This window comes from Plectropomus leopardus, chromosome 2, assembly GCF_026936395.1.
Source record: "Plectropomus leopardus strain MGB_pleo_1.0 chromosome 2, ASM2693639v1, whole genome shotgun sequence".
Classification (NCBI taxonomy): domain Eukaryota; kingdom Metazoa; phylum Chordata; class Actinopteri; order Perciformes; family Serranidae; genus Plectropomus; species Plectropomus leopardus.
The window spans coordinates 27,199,513-27,216,227 of NC_142177.1; the positions used below are offsets into that span (position 1 = coordinate 27,199,513).

The 16,715-nt window shown below is 39.6% G+C and overlaps 1 protein-coding gene across 1 annotated transcript; it reads left to right on the forward strand.

Moving 5' to 3' along the window:
• Positions 1-393: 393 nt before the first annotated feature.
• LOC121967007 (alpha-1,3-galactosyltransferase 2-like) lies at positions 394-13,822 on the forward strand. Its single transcript, XM_088089590.1, has 6 exons — positions 394-833; positions 6,399-6,478; positions 6,605-6,694; positions 6,795-6,890; positions 9,999-10,136; positions 10,721-13,822. The coding sequence occupies exons 2-6, from the start codon at positions 6,474-6,476 to the stop codon at positions 11,403-11,405; spliced, it is 1,014 nt and encodes a 337-aa protein (XP_087945716.1). The 5' UTR covers positions 394-833; positions 6,399-6,473; the 3' UTR covers positions 11,406-13,822.
• The last annotated feature ends 2,893 nt before the right edge of the window (positions 13,823-16,715 follow it).

Below are 16,715 nucleotides of genomic sequence, written 5' to 3' on the forward strand. Positions count from 1 at the left end.
GCTTTTGTCATTTAAGTGCTGTTGTGCAGTGCCACACCTTCTCACAGAATAGTGATGCTGTTTAATCAGCATTTTTTTAATGTGCTGCACCTGGCAGGTAGATGGATTATCTTGGAAAAGTGTTCACTAACACAGATTTTAACGAATTTGCTACCAAAATTTGATGGAAAGAAATCTATCTTTCTTTCTTTTTTTTTGCACTTCATTAAATATTTTTAGCACTTTAATTTTGTTGGCTCTTCATACATGCTATTGTACCTACTTTTTACAGTTTCTATCATAAAGTATGGAAACGTTTTGTGAATGGTAAGTCTATTTCTCTTTTTTAAATAAACTATAAACAGGAATGTAAGAGAATGTAATTAGAAGGGGGAGGGGGGTAAATTAAACGTATGTGCCTGCAGCAAAGCTTGTACTTCATGCAACCCCTGTGTAAGTTAGCGCCTCACTTGGGCCACCCCAGTAAAAAAAAAAACAAACTTGTGGACTCGCCACTGCACCTTGGACAATCAGAAAACATCCGCTAGAAAAAAGACACATTGTGGGAACCAGCCTGTAAGATGGGAGCTCTAACTGGTAAACTGCAGTGGTCGTTAATGTAGTGAAAATTCCCACCTGTGAGCGTCCAAAGTAAAGCAGGTTTAACTATCAGCTGCATGCTTCACCTGTAAACTGACGCCAGAGAGGACTTCAGCCCTGAGACACGCCCTTTACTCTCTTCAGATGTGGACACTCGAGACTGCAGTGAGACACAAACCTGTAAATCTTTGCGGAAATATCTGTGGATCTATTTCAACGAGTTATGGATATACGCACGTGACAGCGACTCACAGGTGAGTTATCACATTTTTATGTCACTTTAAACGTTTTGCGGCCTTTTTTGTGTCCTACAATCTGTTCAGACAACACAGCCTTTTGTTTTACCTAAGGTTTAACGTGTTCTCCTTAATTTGACTTTTAAAACAATTGCTCGGGCTGTTAAAATAAGCCTCCAGCAATTTCTGTTATTATTTAACATCCGGAAACAACGACGTAATTTACTTCTGTGTTAACTAACCTGATTTGTTTTGTAACTCAACCAGATTCATGATAGTTTAATCATATTATCATACCTGAGGCTATATTAAACACCTTCAGCATTAAACCCACAGAGAACAGGAAAACATAACGACACGTGTAAATCCTAAAAAAGGATGTGTATTTTTAGGTGAGGTGTATTTTTTTTCATATAGTTATATTATTCACTGTTTCAGTGTTGTTTTTAGTGGGGTTTTTTAAAATTTTGTCACATAGTACAATAGGGACAAACAATACAAAATTTATGAACAAAATCAACAGTGTATGTATGAAATAGTGACTGAAAATGCTCTGACAGAGCTTATATATGTCTGTCCCACATTCATATCAGTTTAAGCTTCCCTTTCTAGAACAAAAAGAAATCACTCAGACTTGTAACCCTCAAAATTGAGATTAACTTTCAGCAAAGACAGCTTCTTTTTATCTTTTTTCTTTGTCTTTTCATATGATCAGAGTGACAAAAAAGAGAAAAAATAACAAGATTCTGAAACATTTCATGCAAAATAATAGTAATACTGTAGTTTTATATTTGTTTACCATTATATATATATATATATATATATATATATATATATATATATATATATATACATATAATTTGCAGAGTGAACTAAAGACTTTTAAGTTGTTATCACAGCCATTCCACAAGTTAACCCCTCTGACAGATACACATCTGCTCTTTATGTTTGTCCTGACTGTTGTTTTTTTTAACACACCAAAGTTCATACTCGCTATCTCTGATTTCGAACTGCTTTTGAATACAGGTGGCATATTAGTTTTTACTTTGTACAATATTTGTGCAGTTTTTTAATTCAACTATAGTACAACATTTTAAACCATATAAGTTAATAAATTGCTCTGAAATCTGAATACGTGATAGTTTTGTAAATGATTCCTCATACCTCCCCACAGTGAGGAATGAAAATATGAGAGCACAATACAGAATATAGTGACTTCTGGGCCAAGGTGTCTTTGGTTTCATATAATGTTGCCATGGTGATTCACTGAATCATTACATGTGCAAATATTTGTGCTTTATTAGCCGTTTTATTGTAAAATTCCCAATAACTTCAGCACCACTCAGAGGTGTGGGGGACAGCAGTGAAAACAGTGTAAAAAAAGAAATGCAGTTTCTTGCCCTTTGGTTCTGTCAACATGCTGCCATACAGTGATGTAAATTGTCATTTACAATATTTTAAATGTTATTCTGCATATCAGCTCACTGTGGTTTAGATTAGATTAAATTTGCATGCTAAAAAGGTTTGGTGTCTAAGATATCTTTTTATTTTAAAGTCCAGTGAATTTAGGAGGATATATTTGCAGAAATTGAACATAGAATAATGAGTATGTTCCTTAGTGTGTAATCACCTGAAAACACGAAATGTTGTGTTCTCGTTACCTAAGAATGAGCCATATTTACAAAGGGAGCGGGCTGTCATCTACAGAGATCGGCAAGTTTCACTCTACAGAAGCCCAGAACAGACAAATAAAACACTGGCTGCCGATGGGGCCGCTCATGATTTTGTGTTGACCATCTTAGTTTGCAGCCCCTCTGCGAAAGGGAGTGTCCAAAACACACAGATTAGTAACACATGACACAGCTTTATTCAGTTTTTACTATCACCCGGTCTGTTTGGTTTGGAGAGAAACAGACCTCTGCGGATAATTCAGCTCCCCTAAAAAGAGTGTTTTTTTCATGGCCTTGCAAAGTTTAATCAATATGTGTCTTTCCGTGACTTTATATTTGATGATATCACAAATTGTAGTTTTAGCACTCTATTTTGGGGATTAAGGAGTGAGTTGCTCATGTTTAGATGAACTGTCTTGGACTATAGGACACAGCTATAGGAATAGCATGTATGAATTTAAAAATGGGTATAGTTCCCCTTTAAAGGCGGTATGAAGTCTAAAGATGTGCTATCTGTATTTACAGTAAAACAGCATATTTAATAAATAAAATGTGAATTAATGATTTAAAATGATTTAGAATTGTAACTTTGAATACTGACGACAGGCTTTTCTCATAGCTGTTTGTGTTATCTTGAGGAAATGACCTTCACATAATGTTTTATTTTGATTATTTATTATTATTTATATATATATTTTGATTTTTGAATCATTTACTGTTTGACAGCATTATTGACAAAAAAAAAAAAACATTTTATTTTGATATACAATAATGTTTAGAGGTCAGTGGTGGACAATGAGTTTACTCTTTCAACCTTAGGAATATTATTTGTTACTATGATAATCCAGTAAATAGCACTCTTGAATATGGAATTAATTTTGCTATTCTAAATGTTGTTGTTTTTTTAATTTCACAATTATAAAATGTCTCACTTCCTTTCCTCCTAGAATTGACGTCTCTTCTCAAATCACTGTGTACTGAAAACAGTGTCAAGCTTTTGAAAAATTATTTTATTATTATTATTTTCCTCTGCTTGTTTGTTACTATTTCATTGAAAAAACATCAAACTGTGTTAAAAAATTATTACATAATGTATTTCCTTTTTGATAGAGAGGCCTCAAAATTAAGAGCGTCCCACTTTGATGCTGTTAATGTTTTACAAGTTGAAATTTGAGCCAAAAATAAATGAGAGCCAAAAAAAAAAATCTAAATTTTGCCTGTTTGAGAATTTGTTTTATTTGGTCAAACATCTTGAATGGCTATTTCAAGAAGTTTCACTTTTGTGTTGTTAAATTAAAAAAAACAACAACAACAACAAAAAAAAAACATCTTTTAGGGGACAAAAAAGGATCATTTTGGAATTGAATTAATGCCAAAACTCAGGTATTGAAACGGGTGGGGTTTAGACCCAAATGCAGTACACCGGCACTCAGAAACAGTTGGTAATAAGACCCCTCCCACGACGACGAGAGCGGAGCAGGCGGCGTACCGTGTAAGCAGGAGCTCCATCGATGATGCGAGGAGGCGGAGGCGGCTGGGAGGCAGGCTGCAGGGAACTCTCCCTGAACGGCTTGATCCTGGAGACGCGGAAAGTGGGATGAATCCGCATAGTGCGGGGCAGCTTGAGCCGAACCGCCACCGGGTTAACAACCTTCTCGATGGGGAACGGGCCAACAAACTTGGGAGCCAATTTCCGGGAGTCCACCCTCAGAGGAAGATCTCTGGTCGAGAGCCACACCTTCTGTCCCACCTGGTAGGGGGGGGCTTGGGAGCGGCCACAGTTTGCTGCTGTGGCATAACGACCCGCAGCCCGCAGAAGTGCAGATCTGGCTTGTGCCCAGGTTTGGCGGCAGCGGCGGATGAAGGCCTCCACCGAAGGGTAAGCAGTCTCTTTCTCCTGGGTGGAGAACAGGGGAGCTTGGAAGCCGTAAGCGCACTGGAACGGGGAAAGTCCAGTGGCGGAGCTGATGAGGGTATTGTGTGGGTATTCCACCCACAGCAGCTGCGAGGCCCAGGAGGCAGGGTGGTTGGAGGCCATGCAGCGAAGCGCCGTTTCCATCTCCTGGTTCATCCTCTCCGACTGACCGTTGGACTGCGGATGATAACCAGAGGACAGGCTGGTGGAAGCTCCCAGGAGACGACAGAACTCTCTCCAAAATGCAGAGGTAAACTGGGGACCTCGATCGGAGACCACGTCGGAAGGGAGGCCGTGGAGCCAGAACACGTGCTCCAGAAGCAGCCCAGCGGCCTCCTTGGCAGAAGGGAGCTTGGGCAGGGGCACGAAATTTGCCATTTTACTGAAGCAGTCCACCACTGTCAGGATGGTGGTGTTACCTCCTGACGGTGGCAGACCAGTGACAAAGTCCAAAGAGATGTGGGACCAGGGACGATGAGGCACAGGTAGAGGTTGTAGGAGGCCGGCAGGGGCTCGTCGTGGGGCTTTGTTTTGATTACAGACGGGGCAGGTGTTAACAAAGTCTCTGGTGTCCTGTCCAGGGTGGCCCACCAGAACTGCCGTTGCAGGACCTCCTTGGTCCGTGCAATACCTGGATGGCAGGTGAGTCGGGAGTCGTGGGCCCACTGCAGAACCTCAGACCTCAACCCCTGAGGGACGAATAGGCGGTCCTGGGGACAAGAGCTGGGCCCATGCTGGTCCTCCAATGCCGTTTTAACTCGTTCTTCAATCTCCCAGGTGAGGGCGGCCAGGAGACAGGAAGCAGGGAGAATGCTGTCTGGGCTGGAGGAGTCTTCCTCCTCAACCAGAAACTGTCGGGACAGGGCGTCGGGTTTGACATTACGGGAACCAGGTCAATACGAGAGGGTGAAGGCGAATCTGGCGAAGAACAAATCTTCTGCCTGATCTTGGATGAGGTGAGGGCAGTGAGAGGTGCAGTTGGCGAACCCCAGAAAACGTTGCAACTGCTTGCGAGAGTCAGGAACTGGCCAGGAGGTTACAGCAGAAACCTTAGCAGGGTCCATCTCCATGCGGTTGTGGCCGATGATGTACCCCAGGAAGGAGACAGAAGGGGCGTGGAACTTGCACTTCTCTGCCTTGACGAACAGGGAGTTCTCTAAGAGGTGTTGTAGAACCTTCTGGACATGATGTATGTGTTCTTGCTTGGAGCGGGAGAAGATCAGGATGTCGTCGAGATAGACGAACACATACTTATTGAGCATGTCTCTGAGAACGTCATTTATGAGGGCTTGGAAGACAGCTGGAGCATTGGTGAGCCCGAAAGGCATCACCAGGTACTCATAGTGTCCCGTGGGGGTGTTAAAGGCCGTCTTCCACTCATCCCCCTCTCGGATTCGAACCAGATGGTAGGCGTTGCGGAGGTCCAGCTTGGTGAAGATGACGGACCCCTGGAGTAGCTCAAAAGCTGAGGCGATGAGGGGGAGAGGATAGCGATTCTTGACCGTGATTTCGTTCAGGCCCCTGTAATCGATGCAGGGCCTCAAAGTACACCGGCACTCAGAAACAGTTTTTAATAACATAATAATAAGGAGAGCAGGTCGGGAACAGGCAGAGTCGGCTTCGGGAGATCTGGCAGAAGAACGCTGGAAAGTCTCGCATGACGCAGTAGAACAATCTGGCAGTGAGTGAGAGTGCTGGAGAGGCTTATATGCAGGGCTGGTTGATCATGAGCTGCAGCTGCCAGGTGAGTGAGCAGAGCTGGCTGAAGAGGTGGGCGTGGCTTGCAGGTAGAGTGGAGTAGAGGGATGGTGAGTGGAAGTACTGGCAGAGTGACAGGAGGGGGATGAGAGGCATGGGCCGTGACATATAAACTCTAATATGTAAACACTTCAAAGGACAGTTCAGCCGTACTTTTGTGGGCGGATTCAAACCAACGAGCTCGTACACAGAATCACTTTGATACTGATAAATATGAAACACCTCCTGCTCTTCTCTCAGAGTTGCTGTTTTATCCATGAACCCTCAGCCGAGAGTTGACGGTCTGCAGCGCTTGGACACTAGCGTTTTTCAACAATGGGGTATCTATCACCTTTTTTTCCTTTTAAGTACTTAATTGCTTCAGCCATTGTGCCACACAGCTTTGCATTTTCTGAATTAAGAGTTTTCTGTCTAATCTGACTGTCTTTGGCTTTTTTTTCCTGCAGAAACATTCAGAGGACGAAGATTGCTCTGAAATGTCTGCTTTGCATTCCTGTCATGCTCTGTGTTTTATACTTAATCTCTCCATCTGTGAAGTGAGTCTCTTTTTAAATTTAAGAAATACTAGATAAATTAGTAAGCAATGCAAATATTACAACATTAAAATTGTACTGTAATTTATGTTTTTGATATCAGACTGCTGATAGGCCTCCTGCCGATGGACAGATGCTCTTTGGAAAGTGCCAAGATGCTGTCTCTGGACTACAGCGTGGACGCCACCCTTGACCTTTGGTAAGACCATTAAGACCTCAAAGGGGTTTCATACTTAACGAGTAGAAAAGTGATTTTATTCTTAATTAATAGCATTAGCATTATTCCCTGTTGTTTCTGTTTGTTCACACAAATTTTACTGGTCATTTCTGTAATTAAAAATACTAAAAGTTAAAAGAAGATCTCTGTAAACGGTATATAAAGCAGTGTTGGTTATAATAATAATAATAATAATAATGCATTTTATTTATAGGCGCCTTTCTTGACACTCAAGGTCACCTTACATCATCAACATAAAAGCAGACACAATATTAAAAAGACAAAATAAAATATAGAAATACAATATAAAATTAGACAATGCAATTGTGATCAGAGGGAGTAAGCCAGTTTAAACAGATGGGTTTTGAGTTTGGATTTGAAATGTGGTAGTGAGTCTGAGTTACGGAGGTCAGGTGGGAGTAGAGTTCCAGAGCTGGGGAGCAGAGCGGCTGAATGCTCTGCTCCCCATGGTAACAAGACGGGCGGGGGGGATGATGGGATGGATGGAGGAAGAAGATCTGAGGGTGCGGGTGGGTGTAGCAATGTGGAGGAGGTCAGAGAGATATGGTGGGGCAAGGTTGTGGACAGCTTTGAAGGTAAGGAGGAGTATTTTGTAGTTGATGCGGTATGTGATGGGGAGCCAATGTAGCTGTTGTAGAGTAGGTGTGATGTGATGGATTGAAGGGGTGCGTGTAATGTTATGAGTTTTGGACCAGTTGTAGTTTATGGAGGGTTTTATGTGGAAGGCCAAAGAGAAGAGAGTTGCAATAATCTAAACGGGAGGTGACCAGAGTGTGAACAAGAACAGCAGCTGAGTGAGGAGTAAGAGAAGCACGAAGCCGGTTGATGTTACAAAGATGGAAGTAGGCAGACGAGTGATATTATTGACATGGGAGGCGAAGGAGAGGGAGCTGTCGAGGATGACACCCAGACTCTTAACCTGAGGGGAGGGAGAGATGGAGAAGTTATCGACAGGTATAGAGAAATTATGGAGTTTGTTTAACATAGATTTTGTGCCTATTAAAAGAAGTTCTGTTTTATTGCAATTTAATTTAAGGAAGTTAGAGGTAAACCAGGATTTTATTTCAAGGAGGCAATTGGTGAGGGGCGAAGGTGGGAGTGTGGAGTTAGGTTTGGCTGAAAGGTAGAGCTGGGTGTCATCCGCGTAGCAGTGAAAGTGAATATGATGTTTGTGGAAAATGTACCCGAGGGGGAGAAGGTAAATAATGAACAGCAGGCCCCAGGACAGAGCCCTGGGGAACACCTGAGGTAACGGGGACTGGATGGGAGGTGGATGATTTTAACTGAATGAACTGAGTGCGGCCTGAAAGGTATGAACGAAACCAGTTAAGAGGTGTGTTTGTGATGCCAAGAGAGGAAAGTCTGTCCAGAAGGATGGTGTGGGAAACTGTGTCGAAGGCCGCAGTCAGATCAAGCAGAAGGAGAATGGATAGTGAACCAGAGTCAGCAGCAAGGAGGAGGTCATTAGTGACTTTAAGGAGTGCTGTTTCAGTACTATGGAAGGGACGGAAACCAGATTGAAATTGTTCATATAAAGTATTGCAGGATAGATGGGTATGAAGTTGAGCAGCAACTGTTTTTTCAAGAATTTTGGAAATGAATGGAAGATTTGAGATTGGGCGGAAATTATTGAGGTTATTGGGATCCAGACCAAGTTTCTTGAGTATTGGGGTTACAGCAGCTGTTTTGAGGGCAGAGGGAACAACACCAGTGGTAAGGGAAGAGTGTATGAAGTCTGTGATGAGAGGGGACAGAGAGGGGAGGGTGGCTTTTACAAGGACAGTGGGAAGAGGGTCTAATTGGCAGGTTGACGATTTGGATTTCTTGAATGAATTTGGAAACTTCATTGACTGAAGGTAGGGTGAATACTGAAAGTGAATGGGTGGGGGCAAATGAATTAATATAAATTATATTATATAAATATAATCTCCCAAATAAATAAAAGTGCTGTGTTACTTTTTTAAAATAAATCTATGCTGTGCTGTAAAAGTTAAAAAGGTTTCAGTATATTTGAACTCCTTTACAGGCTGATCATTATCAAAACAGGCAGAAAATAATGGCAGTAGTGACTCACGATAACCAGTTCCTTTGAGTTATTCATTAACAAAAACGGCACTGCTTTCCATTAAGCTCAGCAGTATAGCAGAAAAATGTACGGTAGGCTGGTTAAATGTGTCCCCTGTCTACATGAGACAAAGTAACATCAGAACTGTCTCACACGACTAACGTTGATGGTCGAGAATATTTAGTATTAAGACCACAAATGATTTTACTCAGGAGTAAATTTTACATGGAGAAAAAAGCAGTAAACTAATCAGTGAAACAGTTTTTCTTTGCAAGAATAACTTTAAGAAAATAAGTCACACTGGTGCATGTTGCAGAAGTCTTTCAAAAATAAAACAATGTCAAAGTTACTTCAAATTCAGTAGTGAAACGTATTGTAATGGTTATTAATGTTTTGGGTTTTTTTTAGGTCTTTGTGTTCCAGGTTAGTTGTACCTTTCCTATAGTAAATAATAGAAAATACTTTTGTCTTTTCTTTCTTTTTTTGTTGTTAGTTAGAGACATTTCTCAACACTGAATTCATAACACCAGCAGTCAGATTGAAAATTTTATTGTTGGAAGAAAAAAGGTGTCAATGTTCTGGTACACAAGTTGATTTGAGAGTGTGCTGTGCATTTTGGACGTGAGACGCTGATCTGTATGTCGGCGAAGAAATGTTGTGAAAAAGTGAATTCAGTTGAGAGAAATGTGTAAACTATTTCTTCTGGTAAAACCATTGCTTTTTTAAATCCATATATTTATTTTATCATTATATTATTGCAAAAAATTCACCTGTGACCACTGTATTAAAGCTTCCTGTGTAGATATAAACACATCATTCTAAGGTAATGAAAACACAATAATTCTTATTTTCAGTTGACTATGCACTAAAGAAAATACACTTTTTATATCACATTTCTGCCAACATATAAACATTTATCCGACACACTGGATCTTTAAGTGAGACCTACAGAGTCCTTAAAATGTGCTGAAACATCCTAAACTTTCAGTCGTCTTGTGTTTCAGGTCCAGACCTGACGTGCAAACATGCACCTCCTGGAACGCTCCCATCATCTGGGAAGGGATGTTTGACCCTGAACTTTATGACCAGATGCACAAGACGAGAGGATCCTCTGTGGCTCTCACAGTGTTTGCTGTGGGCAGGTTTGTTCTCACTGTTTGGATAAACTGTCGTCACACCAGGATTTCATTTACTGTAGGGGTCAACAGATTATCGGCCTATATTTTGCATTTTGCCGTTTATCCGTATTGGCATTTTATTTTAAAGATGGACGATAACATTAATCAATCAAAAAGTGCAAAGAAAGTGTCAGTATGGAAGGAACTTTTATTTTGTAAAACCTCAGGGAGCTATTTTTAGTCATTCGTTTTTTATCTTAATTTTCACTAGATTTTCTGAAAAAAAAAAGTTGCAGTAAACTTGCTTTATATGATGTTAAAAGTTTCCGTTTTAATCAAACATTTGTTAAAGACATTAAACAAAGTTTTGTGTTGGGGTTTGTTTCATTCCAAATTCTAAATACTGACAGAAAGATTTTCATTTTTATTTTGATTGCACATTGGTTCCAAATATTGGTTACCGGTTTCATTAACTACTAATTATCTGCATTGGTATCAGCCCTGAAAAAACAAAAATGTCGACCCTAAATTTACTGTACTGATGTTCAACTGTGGTTGCTATTAAAATATAACAAAAATAAGCATTTTTGTCTCCATATTCACCACAGGTACCTGGATGCGTACCTGAAGACCTTCTTGAACTCATCAGAGCATCACTTCATGCTGGGTTTGCCCGTGACGTATTATGTTTTTACGGACATGACAGAGAAGGTGCCTGAAATCAAGCTCGCTCCTCAGCGAAACATGAAGGTGATCAAGGTGGAGAGGAGCTCCAGGTGGCAGGACATCTCTATGATGCGAATGAAGACCATATCAGATATCATAGAGTCAGACATTCGCCACCACTTCACGCACGTCTTCTGCTTTGACGTGGATCAGGTGTTTACTGGGAGGTTTGGCTCGGAGGCTCTGGGAGACTCTGTGGCTCTGCTCCACGCCCACTACTACCACCTCCCAGAGGGGTTGTTTACCTACGACCGCAACCCGAAGTCCACGGCATTCATGCAAACTGGGGATTTCTACTATCACGCTGCCATCTTCGGAGGCTCGTGGAGGAGCGTGAAAGCACTGACTGATGCGTGCTATCAGAGCATCATGGAGGACAAACAGAACAATGTGGAGGCTCTGTGGCACGACGAGAGCCACCTCAACAAGTACATGTGGCTGCACAAACCGAGCAGGGTGCTCTCGCCAGAGTACTGCTGGGACACCAGTATCGGCTACAGGAGTGACATACGAGTCACCAGAGTACTGTGGGCACCGAAACATTATGACACACTTCGCACACCTTAGTGTGTTTTTTGATCAGTGTGTAAAATCCCCTCCTGTCTTTCAAAGGGATAGTTTGGATTATTTGGGGTCCTTATCCAAAGTCAGTGTGTCACATACAGTAGATGTCAGTCTGCACGTCCCCAGTTTGGAGAAGCAGGCTGGAGTCCGACAGATATGCTGAGCAATGTGCTGCTGTGCACAGGGGTCAGCAACAAAACATTTTTTAGCCTTCCTGAAAAAAGTCTCACTTAAAACCAAGGTTCCCACACATTTTTATGGTCAAAATTTCAACCTTTTCCAAGACTTTTCAAGGACCCATTATAAAAAAAAAAATCTTGCTCCACTTAAAGGACATTTTACTAAATATATCAGAGTCAAATTTGTAATTTTAGCCTGCTGGCATACATGATGAAAGAGGGAACACAGGAAAGAAGGGAAAAAATGTACTTGATGGTAAACAAAACTAAGTCACTCATTGACGTATTCGGCCAATGTGATGTTGCCAGCTTAAAAAAATACATTTCTGCTATGGGGAAATTTGGAGGGGAGGGTTAAGATTACTGTAACAATTTTATTACACAAAACAAAATTTCCAAAGCTTTTGATAACTTTTTTTCTTTTCCCATGACTTTTCTAGGCCTGGAAAATGTGATTGTAAAATTCTGTGATTTTTCCATAATCTCCATGACCACGGGAACCTTGTAAAACATTCAGCATCACTTCAAGTGTACACCATACTGAGAATATTTTCACAGATTTACCTTTCTGTCAGACAGCCCGTTCTGACGGGGAAGTCATCAGCGGCTTCAGTTCCCCGTGAACGCTCTCGTCAAAACCACCAGACTCCATTTACAGCAGCAGTCATTTTAGCTCGCTGAACGCAGGAGCCGCTGGTCTACAGCTGCCTTGATTATTTAGTTAGTTTGTGTTATTGTGTGACTTTTGTGAATTCAAATTAACACTTTTAAACACCAAAATCACACAATAACACAAACAAAATAACTGTTCGAGGCAGCTTCAGACCAGCAGCTCCTGTGTTCAGCGATGTTAAAATCACTGTTTTTCTCAATGGAGTCTGGCCTCAAAGAGAGCAATATAACGGCTTCATTTTCTTGGTGGAAATCACTGTCTGACATCAAGGTAAAGCAGAGAAAAAACTCTCAGTTTAGCATAAAATCAGATTTTTATAGTTTTATGATTGCTTGGCTTCCATGTCGGACTCCAGCCTGGTCCTACAAAACAAGGGTGTGCTGACTGACATCTACTGTTTGTCCTATACCGTCTATAGATGAGTGCCCCATACAACTCCAGTTAAAAAAATAGGAACTATCCCTTTAACAAATGGCATGAAAACTATAGGACAGACATTACGCCCTGAGGTCCTCACTGCCTCTTTGTGCTCTCTGGGTGGATTGGCCTGTTGGAGTGACAACATCTTTCACTGACTCACTGCCCTTTCAGAGAGCTTTGTTTTCAAGGACTCAGGTAAATATATGCAAATGTCGCCTTGCTGCGTTTGTCTGTGTGTTAGAATGAGCTGCTTGCATGGTTTTAGTGCTCTTTAGCCTTGAAAAGCAATGATAGTTAGTTTAGATCTGAAGATATATGCATATTTTTTTAAGTGAACATTATACAGTGTATTTTTTAGCATATAGCTTGCCAGTCTGTTTATTTGTGTTGTAAGAATATCACAGTTTTTGCTGCAGTTCGGCACTGATGTATTACTTTTCAAATGTGCAATCGTCGCACTGGTTGATACAAAATTACATGAATGTGTGTGTGTGTGTGTGTCAGTTTGTCAAATTTCTCTGTTTCTTAATTCATGGAAAACCTGGGAAAGTCATGGAATTTCTGTCATTTTCCAGCCCTAGCAAATTCATGGAATTAGTAAAATCCTTAAAATTTTTGTAGTCATAGAATTTCATTGGGTGTAATGAAATTAGTTGTAACAGAAATTCTCTGTGGATAACATTTAGTAAGAGCGAATTTGATTTTCTTTAGCTGATGATCTAATGTATCTCTAATTTGTGCCGATGTGTGACATTTTGTTTACCATCACGTATGTTTCTTCATTTTCTCCCTCAGGGAAAAAAATTAAATTTTGTCCATTAAAATGTGTAGGACGCTGCTCCTTTTTTGATAGATACTATTTATTGATCCCATATTTGCATTTTTAATATTTAATTCTGGATGAATTGGTGACAGATTATAATTCCATCTCTTTCTGCTATTTAGGATTTTTTTTTTTTTTGCTTTTTGTTATCTTTATTATGTTATTTGATATCTACAGTGTTTATGTCAAATTCAGCTTTTGTGTCTTAAAGAATTTAGGGTGTGTATATAATATCCAGAATGTGAGGGAGTTATCAAGATGTTTTCTTTCAGCAATCCAAACAGAAGGATTTAAAGTATTAAATTGGGGTTTTGACACGACAAAGTATCAGACAATAGAGTACCTGTAGGTCAGTGAAGTGGTGGTTAATTCCGAAATTAATCTTACATTTTTTATTTAGGTTTTTGGATTATTCAAACATCATGTAAAGTTAAAAAAAAACAAAACAACAAAAACACTTCAATAAAAACAATACAACCACCTTAAACAACAATAACAAAAACAGGTACAGTGTTAAATAAATAAAAGTCTTCCTCCCCTAAAAAGTTATAGGTACCTATTTCCATTTTTTATAAACATTTTAAAAAAGACCCCAAACCTGATAAAATTCCTCTTTCTCATTAAACCAGTTGACAAGCTGTCACATTTTATTATTTTATTGTGAACTCTGTGCAGCCTGAGTAGAGGATATTTGAATTGAATTTAAAATTGATTACATTAATTGAGGGTGAAAGCTGAATTTTTGTTCACTTTGCATTTCACGCTGGTTTTGTTCATTCAGGTGTCATTTTTTTTATCAGTATGGAATTCTGTTCAAAACAGCACTTATCATGTTTCACTCAGGAGAGCTTTAAATTAACTGATGAGGTTGATGATGACTGACCTCTCTACATTTATGGTGTTGGAGTAAGATGCACAAGTTTTAATGTATTTTATCACTGCAACCTTGCAAATTAATATGTGTGCAGGCCATCACAGAGTTCTCTGATAAGCACTTTTGAAGCAGGTGATGTGTGAGTGCAGACTGGGGCACATTTACTGCTGCATGAGCTGCTTTTCTGCAGGGGCATTACCTTTGTTTGTTTTCAGTAATTAACAATGTAATTTTTTGACAGATGTGGTAATAAAATAAACATTTCTAATGAAAGGAGAAATATAATATCCCAAAATACCTTGTCTTCTTTCTTTCTTTTACTTTTAAGAAAAAATGCATCTAATATTTATTATATTTTATAATCTAAAAGTACTGTATGTTCCTAGGTTGTTCTCAACCATCGACGCTGGTATTTGACGAACTAAGTATGAGACTCAACTATCTTTCTCCAGAGTTATATGCAGTTATATTTCATTGTACAGTAAGCTTTCAATATCTACATTTAAGTCTCATGTAGTGGCTGCTTTTGCAACAAGTTGCTCTGGCTGCACTACAGAGACTCTGGTAAAACAATGCTAATCAATATGATTTAGTTCCATCTGTAAGCCTGCTGCTGTTTATTTGAATATCTGGTAATACACTCTTTAACCTGAGCAAATTTTCTTGATTTTTTTTCCAAAACATGGGAAGATGGCAAAGATCAACAAAAGAAGACATTAACCACCAAATTAGCAAGAAATTAGTAAAAAGCAAAAGTAAAAAACTTAGAATATCAATGATCAAAAAGGGAAAAGTAATTGCAAAAAAGTAAAATAAATCTGTGACTTTTTTTTAAATTTACTAATTTCTTGAAATTTGTGGAATATTTCTTACAAAGTTGTGCATTGCCTTTTTCTCCATGTTTCTGAAAGAACTCACACCAACCCACATCAGTTTGCTCAGGGTTCAAGGTTGAAATTGTGAAACACATGTAAAAGCAGCACAAGAAAATTGATGTCTCTCCAGGTTTTAAAGGGTTAAGTCACATAGATTCTCTAAAATGTCCAAGTTTAGGAGAAGTAGTATGTGGCAGTGGCAAAGACTCCCAAAGCTTTACCATTTAGCATCCTTAGTTTCCAAATGCTTACTGAGTGCTGCGAAAAGAAAAGTTGATGTACCACAGTGTCAAACATGCTCCTCTTTTTTGGAACATGTTGCAGACATCAAAGTCAGAATGAGTGTAGGCTATATATATTTATTTAAAAAATAATCATAAAGTTTGTCAGTTTGAACATGAAATATCTTGTCTTTGAAATGAATTTAACTGAATAAAGGTCAAAAAAGATTTCCAAGTTATTGCATTAATATTGTGTATGAATAATAGTTTGAAATTGAGTTAAAGTGTGAGATGTAGTAACTGTTTATTCAGATTCTCAGTATAAACAAACCAAGACGTCAAGTGGTCAAAAAACATAAGCTGCAGCAATTAGTCAATGAATCGATTTGTAGCAGCCAGCCAAAAAAGCTGGGGGCTGCTGCAGGATGAGAGAGGGTGGGTGTGTCAGAGGACATGAGAAGGTGATAATTGTTGCCACCTGGGTGAGAAAAACTCAACTCACAGAGGCAGCAGAACAGAGAGGAGTGAGAGATCATGTGATGCTTTAATCAGTTTCTGGACATTTTTGTTTTGCAAGGTGAACAATAATGTTTATAAAAGTAAAACAAGCAGAGTTGAGCCAAGAAGAAACTGAATTTGGTGACTTTCTGCAAAAATTTTCTGGACTTTCTGGACGATATTGGAGGTGTGTTGATCCCTGGAGCAGGTGGGAGGCCTTGAATCTTCTTCAGCTACTCCTCGGACCTACTAGGATGCAACTGAGGGCTTCACAGCCCTGCTTCGGCCTTTAAGATAAGTCCTCTACTCCTCACACACACACACACACACACACACACACACACACACACACACACACACACACACACTGAGGTGAATTACATTGAGCTGTGATGGTTATCTGGAGTCCTCATTTGGGTTAATTCTTTAAGTGACATTTGATTTTCATACAAGGTTTCTAAATGTGAGTTTTAGTTCTCTTAAATTGATGACTGGTTTGTGTGTGTGAGACCTGGTATTACAGTGTGAGCTATTACATTTGATTTGATTATTTGGGGGATTCAGCATATCAACATTTAATTAATAACCATATAGTGCAATTTTTCTTCTGTGCAATATTTTTATAACACTTGCAGGGCAATAACATTTATAGGCCATATTTCTATATTTTTGCAGTAAATGTTTCAGTTATCAAAGCTGTACATACAGTATCTGTATAAGTTAAAGGAGTATATAGTGTATATGGATTTA

Coding starts and splice junctions, on each gene's coding strand:
- LOC121967007 (XM_088089590.1), top strand. Junction 6,695..6,794: donor TTAATCTCTCCATCTGTGAA/GTGAGTCTCTTT, acceptor TTTTGATATCAG/ACTGCTGATAGGCCTCCTGC. Junction 6,891..9,998: donor GACGCCACCCTTGACCTTTG/GTAAGACCATTA, acceptor CTTGTGTTTCAG/GTCCAGACCTGACGTGCAAA.